Below are 18,637 nucleotides of genomic sequence, written 5' to 3' on the forward strand. Positions count from 1 at the left end.
ATATACAATGTATCTTTAGACAATTTATTTTCCAACTCACACAGTAAGCTATTTCAAAATCTAAAGAGTGAACAGTTTCAAAACATTAACCAATTCCCACCATTTCAACATCTAAGAAAAAACATTATGTTTTCCTAACCTTTTTAAACTAGGGTATATTAAATCAGAGAACCTCCTTTTTTCAATTTAACCAGTATTCAAAAGATTCTAAAATGTTTCACCCAAGGCATGCAATTGATAAGAACTTATCAGAACTATTCCTTCAGAACTAAATATAAAAGGTTAGACTTTTTTATAAAAGGTATGTTATCTTTATAACAATTTATCTTTATAACACTATCTAAAGGTATTTCAAGAAAAAAAAAGTTACCTAGAAAAATCCTTATCTACTTCATATTCATACTTCATCCATGTATCTTGATACACTGAAAATTCCATTATGGTTAATAAAGCCATAGTGGTGAAGGCTATTAGAGAAACTAAGAAATGAAACAGACAAGAAAAACAATAATTAAACAATTTTTAAAACATAATTAAAACAATTTTTAAAAGGAGAGCAACAGGAAACTATTTTACATGAGATTAAAATTATCAAAGAGTGCCTTAATATGATTGCCACGTAAATGAATACTATAAAAGGTTTTCCTTAAAATGTTCATTATAGGCTTTATTCCCCTAAAACAGCTCAAAAAAGGAGATGAACACAAAAATGAACACAAACATTTATACTATTGACAAAGCATTTTATTTCTTCAATGTTAAGGACATCTCTCACTAAAAAAAATTTGCCAAACTTTTAGAAGCCTCAAAACTTTTACTTTCTTATATATAATAGTGTCACATATAATAATCAAAGTAAGCATAAGTTTTACAATACAAATTTGAACGTAGTCCCCTCATAATTTAAAATGCATCCAGGCCTGCAACCCCCTCCCCCAAAAAAAGCCTCTTTTCTTAGATACTGGGAAGTGAGAAGCCACAACAATCTGTGTGCCAGAAACTCAAATAACATCTCCAAATTGCTAATAAAACTCTCATCTCTTATCTACTTTGAATCCCCTAAACATATCATTTCATTTAAAAAAGCAAATCAAAGGTCTGACAAAAAGGAAAGAACTATCATGTACTATGTAAAACACACTTAAAATGGCTTCTGCACAAGAACTTGCACTATTTTTGTTAACAAAATTTAAGCACAAGAGATCAGAAATAGGAAGCAACTTCGTACATATTTTACCAAATGAAATGTCAATCTTATGTGAAACATTATTTTATTAGCATTTAATAGGGAAAGAAATAATAGTAAATATTGTTATAGTTGCATAATATTCTTATATATTTCATTATTTATTTATTCTATTTAACAAATACTTCTATCTCTACCAAGTATCTTGATACACTGAAAATTCCATTATGGTTAATAAAGCCATAGTGGTGAAGGCTATTAGAGAAACTAAGAAATGAAACAGACAAGAAAAACATAATTAAAACAATTTTTAAAAGGAGAGCAACAGGAAACTATTTTACATGAGATTAAAATTATCAGAGTGCCTTAATATGATTGCTCTAAACACTTTATAAATATTAACTTACTTAATCACTACAGCATCCCTACTAGGTAAATGTCATCCCCATTTCATGGAAGAAGAAACTAAAGCAGACAGATTGATTAACTTCCTCAAAGTCAAGCAGTTAGGAAGGGGAAGAGGTGGGACTTAAATCCAGACAGTCCGCTTCCAAAGTCTCCAGTAATGTGAAACTTAATAATTTTTATTGTAATGTCTAAATTGATTTATTCTTAACCAAATAGGACTGAAGCAGTTTCACATCATTAAATAACATCTTCCAAGTTTCATTCTATTTATAGGTAATGATCTTATTAATATAATTATACATAACTCAACAGCACCAAAACAGTAAAATTGGATTATTTTTTTCAGGAATGTTTTAATAAACACTGCTAAATGCACAGACTGCACTGAATTAGATGCCAAAGAGAATATATATAATAAAATTAGGACAAACAGTGTGAAATGAGGACAGACCGGTTACAAATTCACTGCACAATTCATTGATTAGTTCTTCCTCGTGGCTACATTTCTGCATGCTGTTGATTGGAGCACTCAGAAGTTGAACTTAGTGAAGGAGTTTTAATTTGAATTGATACTCACCTGTACCCCCACTGGCTGAAGTCTCTACATAGCTGTCAGGAACTTTTGGAAAGGCATCCAACTCTTTAACCAAACTTAAGGTTTTTTTCCGATTCAGTCGCCTCATCTTCAGGAAAACCTTATTTTTTCATATAGTCATGCTAAGAAATAAACAATAAATAAATGAATCCTCTAAAAAGAGAATAGCTCTCTTTTATTTTTAGATAATTGACACATATCCTTGAAACAACATTTTCATTCTTCTTTGAGGAAAAAAAGAGCTTAACACTTATTTACAGCTCTCCTTTTCTCCACTCCCACCCTGACAAAAAGTACTAATGAAAGGCAATTTACACAAACAAATACTAATACATTAAATAGCAAAAACAAAGTGAAAAGAAAGTCAATCACATTCATAATATTTAAATATACAAATTAAAATAAGAAATAATTTTTCTCCTATTAAATTTACAAATATATAAAAATAATACATTCCCACTAATAAATGACAATGAAGTATATAAACATGCTCATACATTGCTAATAAGAATATAAATATTCACCACTCCACTTTTGACTAAGTAAATTCCTATTTTAGGAATGTATCTTAAGGCAATAATCAGGGTTGTGCACAAAAATCTGATTAAAGGGATATTTTTCACATTGTTATTTTAAAATAGTAAAGATAGAAAAAAACTTCTGGTATCCAATATACAAATATGTTGGATTAAAAGTTCTAATCTATGTAAACACTGAAAATCTTATAAAGGAAAACATTTAATGACCTAAGAAAATACTCATAATACATTAAGAGATGACTAGAAGGCCATATGGGTCCAGAGGAAATGATATTCAAAGAAACAAATTGAAAGTCTACACACAAAAGTGTTCAAAGTAGACCATGGGGAGATTTTAATTGTCTTCGTTACAAAAGGCTAGACTTAACAAATTATCTATTTTTACAATAAAATCATATTTAAAAATTGACTGCTTGCTATTCTTTTTGATCAGCATGCCAACTACATCTAAAATGCATTACAAGCCATAAAAATAACTGAATTTTCAAGTATTTATATAATTTTTATGACTCATTTCTATAAATGCGATAGGTGATATTATAAAGCATTACCAGAAATCAGTTGTATTAATAAAATCAATACCTAATAGCAGAATAAATCAAATGGTTGCAGAAGCCATGAAAAGACGAAGACTGTCTCTAGAAAAAAAGCAGAAAGACTCGTCTAAAATCCAATGGTAGGATTAAATTAATACAGAAAGCAGAGGCTGAAAAAGGGCATTCCTAGAGAAGAAAGGAGAGTCGGAGAGTAAAACTGGCAGCCATCATGCACACTGTCCAATAGAAAGCAGACCCAACCAGGGGCACACCAATCGGTCCATGAGGGAGCGACTGCCCTCAAGTGAAGTTGGATGCAATAACAGATTGGTTCCACTTGCCATTATAAGCATCCAACTAACCCCCTTGGCTGACTCCATGCTCACAAAGTGATGTTCAGATTATAATTTTGCTTCTCTTGTATATGGTTTTCCTAAGGAAAAAAAAGAACATGTAGACAAAACATACGACATCCCCAGGACAGTTATGGAACTGGCATTCTCATTGGTAAATTGAGCTTCTGAGCGTGTGTTAGGCCTAAGCCATGCTCCTGCTCTTTAAATGTGTTCAGTTGAGAGAATATCATTTATTTTCTGTACCTGCTTAGTCGTAACTGCACCAAGACTGATCCTTCTTCAATCTTTCAATTTCTATCCATTCTTTCCTATTGGAGTTAAATATTAAATATGTTCAATCCTCTTATCTTTAAAACAGAACTCTCCACTAAAGGTCAAGTCCAACTCCAACTATAGATCTCTGGCTGAGTACCTACAGGCAAACTTCAAAGAATGAGTAGTCCCCATGCAATCACCGGGACTGCCTCCTCACTTCTGAACTACATTTCTCTCAGCGAGGTCATTAACAACTTCCTTAGTACGAAATCCAATGGACACTTTCAGTCCTTATCTCATTTTGCCTCTGAAAAAACAGTTTATCACTTCCTTTTCTTCTTGAAACAGTCTCTTGAAACAGGCATGATAGTATACTCCTGATTTTCGTCCTACCTCTAAGACCTTTTGGCTTACTTGGCAGATTCTTCCTCTCAGATTCTGCAGTAAATCTTCCTCCCAACTTCCACACTTGCCCAAAGTGATCTCCCATCCCTTCAATTTCCATCTACATGCTGATTTCTCCCAAATCTTTATTCCCAGTCCAAAGTTCTCAGCAGACATGTGCTATCTTCTTGCCTTCTATTACATTACAATTCAGACTCAACAAGTCCAAAAATGAATACTCCACCCTACTGAAACTATTTCTCCTGAGTCCCTGTCTTAGTTAATGATGACACATGGACCCAAAGGCACAGCCAGAAACACCGGTTACATTCTTAGACTTAAGCTCTTCCTAAATTTCTCTCAAATCTGTTTTCTCTCTTCCAGGCCCACTGAGAAGTTCCTTACAAGGACCCTGGTCCCAACTGCTACCACATATGTCTGCACTGCTTTCAGAACCTCCAATCTTTAGTCTTTCAATTCACTCTCTAGACTACAACCAGTAATCTTTCTAATACATCAAACTGCTCACATAAATTTTCTTTTACAATCTTTGTATAGGTTCCCATTACATTTGAAGAGTTTGGACTCTATCCTAACACGGTTTACGAAAGCCTCAAAACCAGGTCTTGCTTCCATCTCTTCAAACCCAATCCCTCAAAGTCTAAACTCCAGCCGCCCTAAAAAACGTTCTAGTCCTTAAACATGCTGTTCTGTCTGCCAGAAATATCCTTTCTCCGCTCCCCCACCTCCGTATTTGGCTAACTCCTGCTTTTTCTTCAAGTCTCAGTCTGCACATCTCTCTCAAGTAAACAATAAAATAAAATAAAAAAACTTCTATGACCTCAAAGATACTAGTTATAGCGTGTGCTCCTAGAACACTGTTTCCGATTGCTTGCTTAATTTTCTGTTTTCTCCACTGTAATGTCACAGAAGGAAGCATGTATGACTTGATCTTTGTATCTCCAGTGGCTGGCATGGCAGGCATTTGGTAAATATTTGTTGAAGGGGAAAAAAAGAAGGAAGGTAGGAAATTTCCCCAAAGAAGGAAGGAAGGGCATTTCCGCAGATGCACCCATGGTTGCCCCGCTTTCCAATCAGAACAAACTGTTATACTTAGATAAGTAAATACATAGAAATATGAGAACCACAAAGAAGATCCTTCTATTTTGTTCACTACAGTATCTCTAGCACCTAGAACAGTGGTTGGCACATAGTAGGTACGGCATTGTTGAGCACATGACTAAAACTGTGAATTTTACTTCCTAAATTTTCTGTATTTTTATAAGCTTCATAAATGCTTTTTTTTAAAAATTATGCAAGTATAAAGATATAGCAAGCAGCTAGTTAGTTTTCCAAATCATCTAACAATCCACACAGCCAGTTCAGCACTCCTCCCATAAGTCTAGCCAGTCGAGCCCACTTGGCTACTACCCCTTTGCCTCTAGCTTCTTCCATTCCTATTTTCCATGATTACTGTTCTAGGATGGAGAACCTTGCCACTCTGCTGCTACTCCTGTCCTGTTTCTGTTAGTTCAACACTAACCTACACCGAAAAAACTCATTCTACTCCAATATTTACCACTCTATTCCATAAAGCCAGCATTCTGATATGAACAAGTTACCCAACAACTCCTAGCTTTTCTAAAAGAAATCCTCTTACCTATTTCTCTATGAAACTTGACTTTCTACTGGTGGTAATGCCCTTTAAATCCTTACTTCATCTCTGAGACTCACAAGGTAACAAAGTAGCATAGTTTTATCATGATTTCTCAGCCATCTCTCCCCTTTTCAAGTCTATCTAATCACCATCATCACCATCATCACCATCACCACCATCACCACATGTACTCCACAGAATTATAGCCTAACTTTCATATTATGTGCTGGGTATTATTTATATATTAATTCATTAAATCTTCTAAATGACTCCCGGTAGTAGATACTATTTTTATTCTCATTTATAAAGATAGTGAGGCACAAAAAAAGTCAAGTAATTTTTGCAGGGCCACACCGCAGGTGGCAGAACCCGGATTTGATCCCAAGCAGCGTGGCTCCAGGGTCCACGCTCCACACCACAGTGTACACCGACTCTCACTTCAGTACTTCTCATCTTCTACATCGGGATGTATTTACAATTTCCTTAATGACTTCAGCCTCTGGATCACTTACTATGCTTCTTGTTTCCCATTCCATCACCATGCTTTGGAACTCACCACCCTGTGACACGCATCCTATGGCATTCATTCACACTGATAATCCCTTTACCATGGAACAGTAAGTATCTTCCACTCCAGTGACCTCCACCTTAATTCTAAGGCCCACATTAGCAAGGTCATGTTTGGGCTCCGCTTCACTTTTAAAAGTGCTCCGCCTCTAAAACCCAAGATACTCATTTTTTCTCCTCTGAGCAGAATGAATTATCCTTCAGTTCTTTCATTGGCTGTCTAGGTCAGAATCTGCTCTTCCTTTTTCCTGTGTTCTCAATCTCTTGGACTCCTTCCTCCCAGTCATCCAGTTCCATTGCTCCCATTCCCACTGTATTTGCCACACCATCCAGCTTACACAGTCGTTTACAAAATGCATCTGGAAATACCCTACAACAGTGGTTTCCAGCAGTCACTGCCATTCTGTTACAAAATTTTCTAAGTCTGTAACTAAATGAAAAAAACCAAGGACAATATAGGATTTTTTTAAGTTAAATTTATTCGATTTAAAAATATGTCCTTTATTCTGAGATTTCCTTCTTTTTTTTAAATGTCAAAACATCTTTTCTTTTATGAAATGATAAAAGTAGATAACAGAGGTTTGTTGTTTGTTTTGTTTTTAGATATCCTTCTTTAGTAAAATTAAAAACAGCAATTCTACGTCAGAACTTAAATCCTGCCCCGTTCCTCTTTTTTTCTATACATGTTTTGTACTGGTACACAAAAATCTAAAATTTAGAAGCCACTGCACTAGATTCTTTTGCCCACTGGTTGGTGCTGCTCTTCATACTTTAACAAGCTCCAATACCGTATCTGTTTCCTCCAATTTCTATCCTAAACTGTCACGGATAGTAAAAAAATCAAACAAATGAAAAACCTCCAGGAAGTCATTGGTAATAGGTGAGATTAAGACAATGAACTGAAAAACTGCATTAAGAAATAAGAAATCACCTTTCTTGCTAGAACACAGACGTACACTATCAAGACTCAATCTACGTAATGTCATACAGCCCATATTTCATCATTGTGTCTATCGGAATACAACAAGATTATTAGATGTTTTGCCAAAATTAAAATATAGAATTCATGACATGTTTTACAATCTGTCTGCTCAATTAAATTTAATTACTTCTCCAAACAAAAATGAAGACACAATTTATCTCCTGCTACCCACGTTTTATGAGCTAACTTCTATTTTTAAAATACATTTGGCAATATGAGAAATATTTAATTAGCTAATACATATGGCCATGTGTGGGTTGAACTGTGTCCCCCAAAAGGATACACTGAAGTTCTAACTCGTGATACCTGTGAATGGGCCTTTTTGGAAATACGTGGGTCTTTGAAGATGTAACTTAACTATTGATGAGATCATACTGGATTAGGGTGGCCCAAAAATCCAATGACTGGTGCCCTTATAAAGAAAGCCATGTGAAGACACACAGACACACAGGGGAGAATGTTATGTGAAGACAGAGGCAGAGATTAGAGTGATGCATCCACAAGCCAAGAAGTGCCCAAGACTGCCCAGATGCTAGAAGAGGCAAAGAAGAATTCTTTCGTAGAGCCATCAGAGGGGGCATGGCGCTGCCTACACCTTGATTTCAGTCTGCAAGCCTCCAGAACTGACAGAGAATAAATTTCTATTTTCTGAGCCACCAGTTTACTGTCATTTGTTTCACAGAAGCCCTATAAAATTAATACAAGCCTTTAATAAGAATGAGAAAAGGATATAGAAAAAATGTTACCCAGGATATCACTGAACTTAAACAAAAAGCAAAACTACAACTTATCTGTAAATTACTTAATTGTATTAGAATATTTTATAATAAAAATATTTTTATGAAAGATACCTAAGTTTCAGTTTACAGACACTAGATATCCAAAAAAATTACTTATTCTTTTTATTTTACAACTTAGACTTTTCACAACTTAAATGTTATATATTTTAAATTGTTTACCATAATATAATTCAAATAAATATAATAACCTTCTGAGTGATGAAAAAGGTATACTTGAAAGTCAAGTAAGACAATATAAATGTAAGTTTTGTGATCAGAAAAATTTGGGTTACTATCTAGGCACTTATTAGCTGTGGAACAAAGTCCGAAAGATTCCCCAACCCCTCAGAATCCCCTATTATTGTTTTGTTTCAAAAGATGGAGAGGATCATAATGGCTCCCTCACAGCTTTTATTCAAGATAGAAGTGAATCATTTGATAAATGCCTGTTTCTAATTCTCAAGAGAACTGTAAAGATTTGTAGGATATTTGAGAATTACGTTACAGTCTTTGAGGAAAGTGGGAGAGTACGTGAGATTCGTCAGTAATATCACAAAGAGACTGAAGATAGTATAAAACAATAAAAGTTAAGAGCACAGACTACTGAGTGATGACAATACAATTTGGCAGTGCCTAGTAGCAATGTGAAGCAAGGGCGAGTATAATCCTCCTCAAAGAATGGGTTGACTATAACAACTACTCAATAAACATGTACAAAATTGAAGACGTATAAAGAACATGTAGGAAAAGGTCAGGGAGACATGAAATAGATTTGTAATACATGAATGCCCCCAAAAGCAAGGAGAATGAGTTAACAAGGCACCTAGAGCAGTAGAACTGTCCTAGATTGCAATAAGACAGTATGGAGTAGTAGAAAGGAGAAATTTGTACCTTACAGAGGATGACAGCTTAAGAAAGCAAGCAAATGGAAGATGGAGTTTAATAAAGCCATATTAACCATATAAAATAGTGTTTAATTAATTTAGGGGCCAGAAAAAAAATAGTTTTTAAAAAGCGTCTTTTTCAGTCTGTATTTTAACAAAGTACCAAGGCAACATTTTGTGAGTAACCACAGAAGTTAGAAAACAAACATTAAAAAATAACAAGAGTTAACACAGTGTTTGCTAACTGGGAGCCAGGCATCCTTCTAAGTGCATTGCATGTTTTCACTCATTTAATCCTCACCAATCACCTTATGAGTTAAGCATTATTATTATTCTCACTTTGAAGATAAGGAAACTAAGGCACAAAGTGGTTAATTTGCTCATCATGGAATTTAAGAGACAGAATCAGAATATTGAAAAACTGTTAAATAGGACTAGTAGTAGAAATAGACTGCCTAAAAGTAACTTCTATTAAAAATAAGTTTCACTATTTCTTCCAATTAACTCACTAAATCCCAAAGTAAATAATTTTTTTTTTCCTAATTTTTTTTGGTTGTTGTTGTTCCAGATTGGGCCTAATTTCCTTTGCAATCTTTCAAGCTTGATATATTTTTCTGATTTGTACCCTCAAACTATCACAATACTCAGTTGTGTAGCAAAGTTTATTCTCAAAAAGAAAAATTCCTCCCCGCCCTGCCAAAAAAGTGGAATTTTTCTCATGTTTTCCCTTCAAGAGAACTGGAATAATTGCATCTCTTTAAACATATCAATAAACAAATTAAGTAAACAAGCATAGTCCTGAATTATTCAGGGCACAAGCCTGACTCGTTTCTTTATAATGGCTGTATACTAGAGTTCAAAGTATCAGGCTAGGCAATTACTTAGGAAATAGGAAATATTTAAGTACAACCTCAAACAAATGAATCAATTGTTTTAAACTGTATCTTTAGTTACTTCTGAAAGCCACCAGTCTTGCAACATTTTAACAGATACGTATGTAACTTTGCGTTAACTCTCGAGGGCACTAAATTCTGAATGTAAAAGTTACTTAAACGTGTTTTCTCCAACCAATGACCTTTCAACTCAATATACTACAACTACCCAAGGCTACTGTCTACCACGAGTTGACAAGTTACCTTCCGAGGATGTCTTAACCCTCGAAGGTTTAAGAAAAAGCAGTGACAGTCGGACCTGTCTCTCGGACCGGTACCATCTCGCCCTGCCCTGCCCCTCTCCCATTTTCCCAAGCGGCGTCTGCAACTCTCCTTCCAGACCAGGCCAAGACCTCAGTCTTTCTTAAAAAGAGAAAGCAACTTGCTGCCAAGAATTTGGTATTTGTCTGAATGGTGGTGGGGAGCCAGACACCCAGGAGGATCGGAACACGATCGGACGGTCTTCACAACGCCGGACCCTCCACGCCTGCGGACGGGAGGAGCCGCCGGGGCACCGGGCACTGCGAGAAGCAACGGGTCAGGGTCAGCAGCTACAGGGGGAAGCACCTCAACTCCAAGCTGCGAGACAGCGCCGGGAAACCAGCCAGGGCAGAGGGGAGCGCCTAGAGCAGCGCTGCCCAGGGTCCTGCCAGCACCGCCCCCGGGGGAGGTGGAGCGGCTCCCCCATCCGGCCCGCTCTCCCCAGAAAAGCGATAAGCAGGGAGCCAACCCCATGGCAGGTTCTCAGCCCCCTCGACCACATCCACGCCCTGAACAGCCCTGGAACCACCGAGGCAACAGCACCCGGCGCGCTCTCCGTATTTTACCTTCTGCTTCGGTCCCAGCCGACCGCCATGTTTCACAGAAGCCCGGTTCGCCGAGGCTCCCGTTTACCCGGAAACATCGCGAGAACAGAGAGAGGGAGAGAGACTACCACCGAGGGAAACGTCAGAATTAAGGTCGTTCTCGCGATAGGCCCTGTGCTGACGAAGTGCTTTGTGAATCAAGAGGCGTGGTCAAGAGGAGAGGGGCGGGACTAAAGCGAAGGTTGAAACTTATTTTAGGGGGAATAACCACATGGCCAGGAAGGAATCAGCTCCTCCGGGAAGGGATAGATTACCTTCTGACTACCGCCGACCACCGCACGAATCTCAACTCCTCATCCCGTGTTTCATTACTGATGAGAGACTGGAGCGCTGGAATTCTCATTTGCAGCCCAAATGCGTATCACTCCTCCAAACTCTGCACCACGTTGTTTGTTTGCCTTCTCTGATTTGCCTCCTTATTTTCTCCCGTTGAGAATATTTAAACTTCCTTTTCCAGACATAGGTCAAGCTTTCCATTATTTATTCAATGTGTTTTCTTGTCTTCCAGATAGTAAACTCCATAAGAAAGCACATCTCTCATACTGCCAATACTTACTATGCACTCAAATATTTATTGAGAAGGACTAAAACTTCATCTTTTCCTAACACTTCATAGTTGAAGAGGTAATAGAGGGGACTTTGGAAAGAAAGTTTAAATGGGAACCACTTGAGAGTAAGCACATCTGTTACCAGATTTTCCAAGCAAACACTGAGTTTTAATTTTCTGATTGACCAAAAAAAAATCTCAGAATGACGACTAATGCTTATACAGTAGCAGCTTGTTTTTTGTTTTTGTTTTTGTTTTCCAGTAAGCACTGTTTTCTGTGCTTTAGTTGCCTGATCTCATTTAATTCTTACAACCTTGTAAGGTAATACCATTTTTTTACCTGTTTAGAAACAAGGAAATTGAGTCAAGAGGGAGTTAAGTGATTTTCCAACAGTCAGATAGCTGGGAGAGGCAGGAAATCTTGGCCACAACACTAAACTGCCCTTTAAAGGAGCACGACACATTGTTTTATTTAGCAAATTAATGTTTATTGAAAATGAAATTTCACTAAATTGAAACTATCCTAGACTATAAGGGCAGGTAAAGAGTTTCCACTGATGCAATTTTATTTCCACCCTTTCATGTCAGGGTTAGTCCCAAAACTTTAAATCAATTTTAAGGTGATTTCTTTCTCTCTCCCTCACATTTTTAATAAGAGGCATAGTGTAGTGGTTAATGTCACAGACTTAGTTACTTGCTCCCTAATGATTGGTTACGGTTTAGAGAGAGGGTATTGGACAACTGAGGAGTAAATTAACTGTTTTGTAAGCAATTGAAATATCCTAAAATTTTATCCAAAACATTAAAATTCAAGTGAGAAGCCTGATAAATAATGTCTTAAATGTCCATTGCTCATTGAAATTGTGCAATGTACAGGGATCTTTCGTATCTAACTGGGCTCCATTCAGTGTGAGTAAAATTTAGAATTGTATGGACTGAATAACATTTCCCCTTCATATCTTCCAATGTTTACCAAACTAGAAAAAAATAGTGAAAGTGTATATGATGGTATTCAAATATGACATACACATGACATAGTAGGTATGACCTTAAAGATATTTGAGAGTGTAAGTTCCCAGGAGACATGAAGTAACATTAACTTTCTGTGACTGATGTTTAATACTGAACGTATATAACACACCAAATCCAAGCTCCCCAATACAAGAGTTGGGCGAAGTGACACTGAGGATTTTTAGCACTGACGAGAGACTTATTTGTCATGTATACTGTTATGCATTTCCTTTCCCATTTATAACATAATTCCACCGTGCTGCTGTCTCAGTGATCATGCTTCTCCTCTAGTGACAAATGTGATCCAGTCCCTGTAAGCAGAAATTCTGGTGAAGACCGTTGGTGCGTTGGGATGGCAGTTACTGCTTCCCCAGCTCACGATACCGATGAGCTTGTACTGCTCAGACTGGGTGCACTGCAGTGGTCCTCCAGAATCCCCCTGCAACCAGCAAAAAGAGAAGTTCTCCAGGCTGTTACGATTCATGGTGGAAGCTAACCCCAAGTGCAGAGGATGATCAGACAATGCCTAAGTCACTCTCATCTCTGATTTCTGCTCACAACAACATAGAGAACCAAAGACCTAGGTAGTTGGCTGATGTCACAGATACCTGAATCAGATTAAAATCTATATTTTCAAGGAGAGGCTAAAAGATACATTGAGCACAAATTCATTCAATGTTGACAATATACTGTGCCATGCAGAAAGTTTCAAGCATCTGCTACATAGAATGACTGAATGATGGTTTTAAGTTACATGAAAACATCTTTATATTTTCAGTGCGAATAAAAGTAGGTACTGTGAGCTATCTAATTCAGCCATGAAGTCAACCCATAAGAAATTATTTTTTGTAGGTCAAAAACAGTTGAATATCATCAATTTCATAGTTTAACCAAGCAAATGAATGAGCAATTCTTTCTGAGGCTAAGTCTATTTCAAGTACCACATTAACAACCTCTGTACATCAGCTTAGCAATGTACTTATTCTGTTCACTTGTCATTTTAAAACTACCATACATTTACCCCTGTTATGGTCAGCAAACACCCATTCATGAGGCACACTGAGAAGAAAACTCCTATACTCATCAATGCTATCCTTGAATTACCATGCACGAGGATGATCCTGCAGCCCCACCACATATATTGGTGTTTTCAATATCCAGTCCCCAGTAGCTTCGACAAGATGCACTACTGATCAGTGGTACCTTTGTCTGCTGCACAGTTTTAGAAAATTCATCTTCTAATAGAAAAAGGAATAAACACACACATGACCTAAGCAAATGCTTTTGAAGGATAAAAATAGCCTTATATTATAGACAGATTCCTAGGATTCAATCCCACTCATTCTCCGCTTTCAGCACTGTAATGATGCTATTAGGTGATTGGTCAAAAATGGATTACTTCACAGTGGCTTATACAACAAAAACAAAGCATTTTACACGGGGTCTTTTGTCTTTACTACCCTGCTAAGAAGATAGAAAACTAATTTCACTTTATAGAAGGAAAAAGACAACATTTATACCCAAATCAGTTGTTGATAAAGCAAACTATACAATTAATTTTCTATATTTTAAGTTTATGCTTTACACCATTGTGTGCTCTCATTCTTTTAACTTGGCTTTTGCTGAACAGACATCATTTTTATGCGCTGACACTGTGTGTAAGCTGACAATTGAAATTGCATTCTGCATCCTGACGTACTCTTTAGTTTATTGGACATTTGTAACTTGTTAATTCAGTAGAATACAGTGAAAGTGAGACCACAGTCATGGGTTTGATCTTTATATGGACTAGTTATTTTCACATAATTTTTCCACCCATTTACCATTTATACTAGCCTATCATTTCAAAGAAAAAAAAAGTCATGTCTTTGGGAATAGGCTCATATCTTCAAGTATAGATTTTCACAAAAGTGCCATCTATATACTGTTGTGATAACAAATGTGTGTGTAAGCGTATGTGTTCACAGTGCAGTTGGGGAGTAATTACATATAAATGGGACACACACATATTTATTAGGCAAAAAAAAAAAACACTAGACATTCTCCAACACACCTTTTTTACAAGTATTATTGAACCAACATCAATAAATATGATGGCCTAAAACCCAAGCAGTCACTTGTAGATCCACTATGAAAAAGACTTTTTCTATTAGTATTCCTATTAAAAATACAGAAAAATTGAAAATGAGTAAACAGTCTACTTGGACTTCACTTGTATTTGTTTGGATTCTAATCCTGGAAGAGGTAGTGAATATACTCACGATGTGGTTCAGTGAGTCCCCATCCAGCAGTCATACATTTGGAAAGTAAATTTATTTTATCGTCTTTCCCTGGCAAACAGATTGGAGATACAAACTCTCCTAATTAAAAGGATGAGAAAGAAAAAGGCAAATATCACTTAGTTCATAGGATTGTTATTAACATTGTTCACTTTTCAGGGATGACTCTAGAAATATCTACTTTGACCTGACAGTACCCCTTTTTAACCTTGTAATTTAATAAATAAGTCTTCCAAAAGATGACATCTATTAATTATTCAGAAGGGATCATCCAAATTTACATGTTACCACCTTGCTCCAGGTATTTCCATATAGAAACACATGCCCTACAGTGATATGTGGGCTCCTGGTTTCTCTTCCAGAACCATTTTTGGAAATGTGTCTGCCTTTTTGTCCACGTGCCTCCAAGACCTCACCTCATTGTGTTTGAGATGACAGTGGAGAAAAATGTAATTAGTCTTCAACTATATCACATGAAGAGTGGAGAAAACCATATTTGTAGCAGTTTAAGCATTTTAAGTATTTTTATATATAATTCATTTTCACAAGTGTATTGTAAACTATATTGATACATTATACATTGAAATATTCACATTTTTTATTACCAAAATTTCTGTGTGTGTGTGTATACACAAATATATATATACACACACATATATAGTGATTTTATATGTGTCTGTATATACGCTACACACACACACATACACTGAATGCAGCGCTCCTCTGTCTTCCCATGCTATTTCACTTCACTCTTATCCAGACTTTTACCTACTTAAATGATTTGCCATATCTGCTACCTAGACCACTTTTTAAATGATTTTTTAAATTTTTACTGCTATCTCTTAAGAAAATCATACAAAACTCTTTGTAACTTGTCTATTCTTTTCCTACTCATCTCTCTATACATGTACCCACTGGTTCCACGTTTTATGTTATGCTACCTTTACAGATCATCATTGCTCTATCATACCATTTCCTGCCAATTTCCTTGAGATTAAAAAAAAATTTCCCTTCACCAACATATTTTTTTTTTTTATTGGAGAAGGGGAACAGGACTTTATTGGGGAACAGTGTGTACTTCCAGGACTTTTTCTTTTCCCAAGTCAAGTTGTTATCCTTTCAATCTTAGTTGTGGAGGGTGCAGCTCAGCTCCAGGTCCAGTTGCCATTACTAGTTGCCGTTATTAGTTGTAGGGAGCACAACCCACCATCCCTTGCAGGAGTCGAACCGGCAACCTTGTGGTTCAGAGGACGTGCTCCAACCAACTGAGCCATCCGGGAGCTCAGCGGCAGCTCAGCTCAAAGTGCTGTGTTCCCTCTTAGTTGCAGGGGTTGCTGCCCACCATCCCTTGGCGGGACTCGAGGCGTTGAACTGGCAACCTTGTGGTTGAGAGCCCACTGGCCCATGTGGGAATGGAACCGGCAGCCTTCGGAGTTAGGAGCACGGAGCTCCAAACGCCTGAGCCACCGGGCCGGCCCCCACCAACATATTTTTTTAATTGGTCATTTTGTTCTGATTTTCTTCATTTACTGCATTACGGTTATATCATTACAATTGGATCTACCACATCATTCTTTTTAACAGCACACAGTATTCAGATAATGAATGTACCACAATTTATTAAATATAGAAGGGCAACAGTACAGATCCATATGGTGATAGAAATGTTCTGTATCTTTACTGCATCAATGTCAATATCCCACAAGATGTTACCAGGGGTGAAAACTGGGCAAAAAGTACTTTGGTGTCTCTGTAGTATTTCTTTCAACTGCATGTGAATTTACAATGATCTCAACATATAATGTCTAACTAAAATAAATTTGAAAAGCAGGATAAGGAGAAAAAAAAAAAAGTCAGGTCTCCACTCCTGGAACTGTGATTAATTGGTTCCAAATGTATCCTGGCCTACAGTTTTGTTTTGTTTTAAAGCAACTCAAGGGATTCTAATGCGCAGCCACGGTTAAGATGCACTGTTCTCGATGCTCTCACTGACTCAGTTAGAAAAGCACAAAAAGCAAGGGTGGATGGAACCATAATTGGGGGTTTGCAGAGTAGATGCATTGACAAGACATAAAAAGGGAGGTGAAGCTATTGCAGAGGAACAGTTGAAGAATGCAGAAACACAGGAGTTGGAATAAAGTCATGGGTGTGAAAGTGGGGATGACCCACAGGCCTGAGTTATATTCCCCCCAATATAGTTTGCCACTGAATGTTCATTTGTGCTACCGGTATGCAGGTAGGTGGGTTGTTACTCCCATTCTACAAATGATAAAGCTGAGGCTCACAACAGTTACACAACCTACCCAAGACTGCATGGCTACTACGTGACAGAGCCAGATTACAATTCCTCACTACACGTTCACAATAGCTTTGGTTTCAGTGGACATGAAAAAAAGAACAAGATTTACTAAGTCATGAAGGTCCAGGAAATCGAACACCTGATGGTTCAAACTCCTAAGTGTTTGGGTTAACCTCACAAGATACAAAAGTCTCAGAAAAATAAATAGGAAAAAATTAAAAACGTATTTCTTTGACACCTTTTCTCTATGTCCATTAATTAAAAACACATAAAAGTAAAATGTTTATGCAGGCATTTCAGCTTTAAGAGGAAATAGAATATAAGAAAGCTTTAAGTAATTATTTAACTTCAAAAGCACATACAGCACTTCTAAGCACAATATATATAAACTATATAAACTAAGCTATATGGCAACTTAAACTATATGGCAAGTGTTCAAAATATGGAAGAGAGTGATCCATACTGACCTAGTTCGACAGGCTTTTCCAGATGCAACAAAGATAGATCATCCTTAGGAGGAAACTGTGTGAAGCCAGGGTGAGTGTATACAGCTGTCACTGGTATCAAATCACCATTTCCTGTGTTCGAGAGGAAACTTCTTCCTATTACCACATTGTCTGTGACGGTACTTCTCATAAGAAAAGGGGGTGGGGAAAGAGATACCACTTTTAATGCCATAATTTTTCAAAATTACTGAAAATACATTCTCTAATATTTCTAGACTACATTAAAATCTTTATTATCTTGAATTCTTAGAAAAAGGGCGTTTCTCGTTAATTAAGTCCTCAAGAAAAATGTTAAAGTATCTACTTCCTTGCTTTCATAACATCAAATAGAATGATTTAGTATTTCTTTGACAATTAAGGTTCATGATGCCTCAAGGTAATGATTCTACATATTATTACAATCATAATATTCTACATATTATATATTTATATAATGGTCACTGAAAACTCTTCTGAAAGTTATTGTTACTCTACTCCTTAATACAATGTTTCTCAAAGAAATGTCTAGGGACTACATGCATTAAATCTGGCATGTGCATTCAAAATGCAGAATCTCAGACATAACTCATCAAATCAAAATTCAGAATTAAGATTCTAAGATTCCATTTATAGCAAACTCCCTAGGTAATTTTCAGCACATGAAAGTCTGAAAACTGCCTTAATAAGGATGCCTTCTTGAGATTTAAGAGTAGGAGTTGGGTATGGTTAAAAAAAAAAAAATGAGTTTTTGATTAGTTGAAGGTTCCTGCTCACCTATTTATTTAAGCAGATACTTTTATTATAAAGCCAATTTTAGAGATGCTGAAAACTTTATATCTACTCACTTAGCTACAGAACATTGTGTGATTGTGTCAACTGTCTCACTACTTCTGGGAGACCAGTATTTAAAACATCACTAACATTTCTGAGGAAAGTGTTTTCAGGTATCTCTATATTACATTGAGACAAAGATTCAGATAAATCAAAGAAAAAATGTTCCTTTTAAAGGACATTCTTTAAAAATTAAAAATAGAACCACCCTATGATCCAGCAATCCCACTTCTGGGTATATATCTGTATAAAATAAAAA

General features: G+C 36.5%; 1 protein-coding gene across 3 annotated transcripts in view; it reads right to left on the reverse strand.

Moving 5' to 3' along the window:
• The window catches only part of ERGIC2 (ERGIC and golgi 2), a 35,545-nt gene extending 24,537 nt beyond the window's left edge, over positions 1–11,008 (reverse strand). The window contains exons 1-4 of one of the 3 annotated variants that reach the window (XM_033116798.1): positions 10,888–10,971; positions 3,311–3,366; positions 2,172–2,311; positions 371–479 (exon numbers count right to left, since the gene is read on the reverse strand). In XM_033116798.1, coding sequence (XP_032972689.1) covers positions 371–479; positions 2,172–2,277 — 215 coding nt within the window. In that variant the 5' untranslated portion in view covers positions 2,278–2,311; positions 3,311–3,366; positions 10,888–10,971. Of the gene's footprint in view, positions 1–370; positions 480–2,171; positions 2,312–3,310; positions 3,367–3,863; positions 3,929–10,887 lie in introns of all 3 variants that reach the window. The other 2 variants (XM_033116800.1, XM_033116797.1) reach the window with 2 other exon arrangements.
• Between the last annotated feature and the right edge of the window lie 7,629 nt (positions 11,009–18,637).

Source organism: Rhinolophus ferrumequinum, chromosome 10 (assembly GCF_004115265.2).
Source record: "Rhinolophus ferrumequinum isolate MPI-CBG mRhiFer1 chromosome 10, mRhiFer1_v1.p, whole genome shotgun sequence".
Classification (NCBI taxonomy): Eukaryota; Metazoa; Chordata; class Mammalia; order Chiroptera; family Rhinolophidae; genus Rhinolophus; species Rhinolophus ferrumequinum.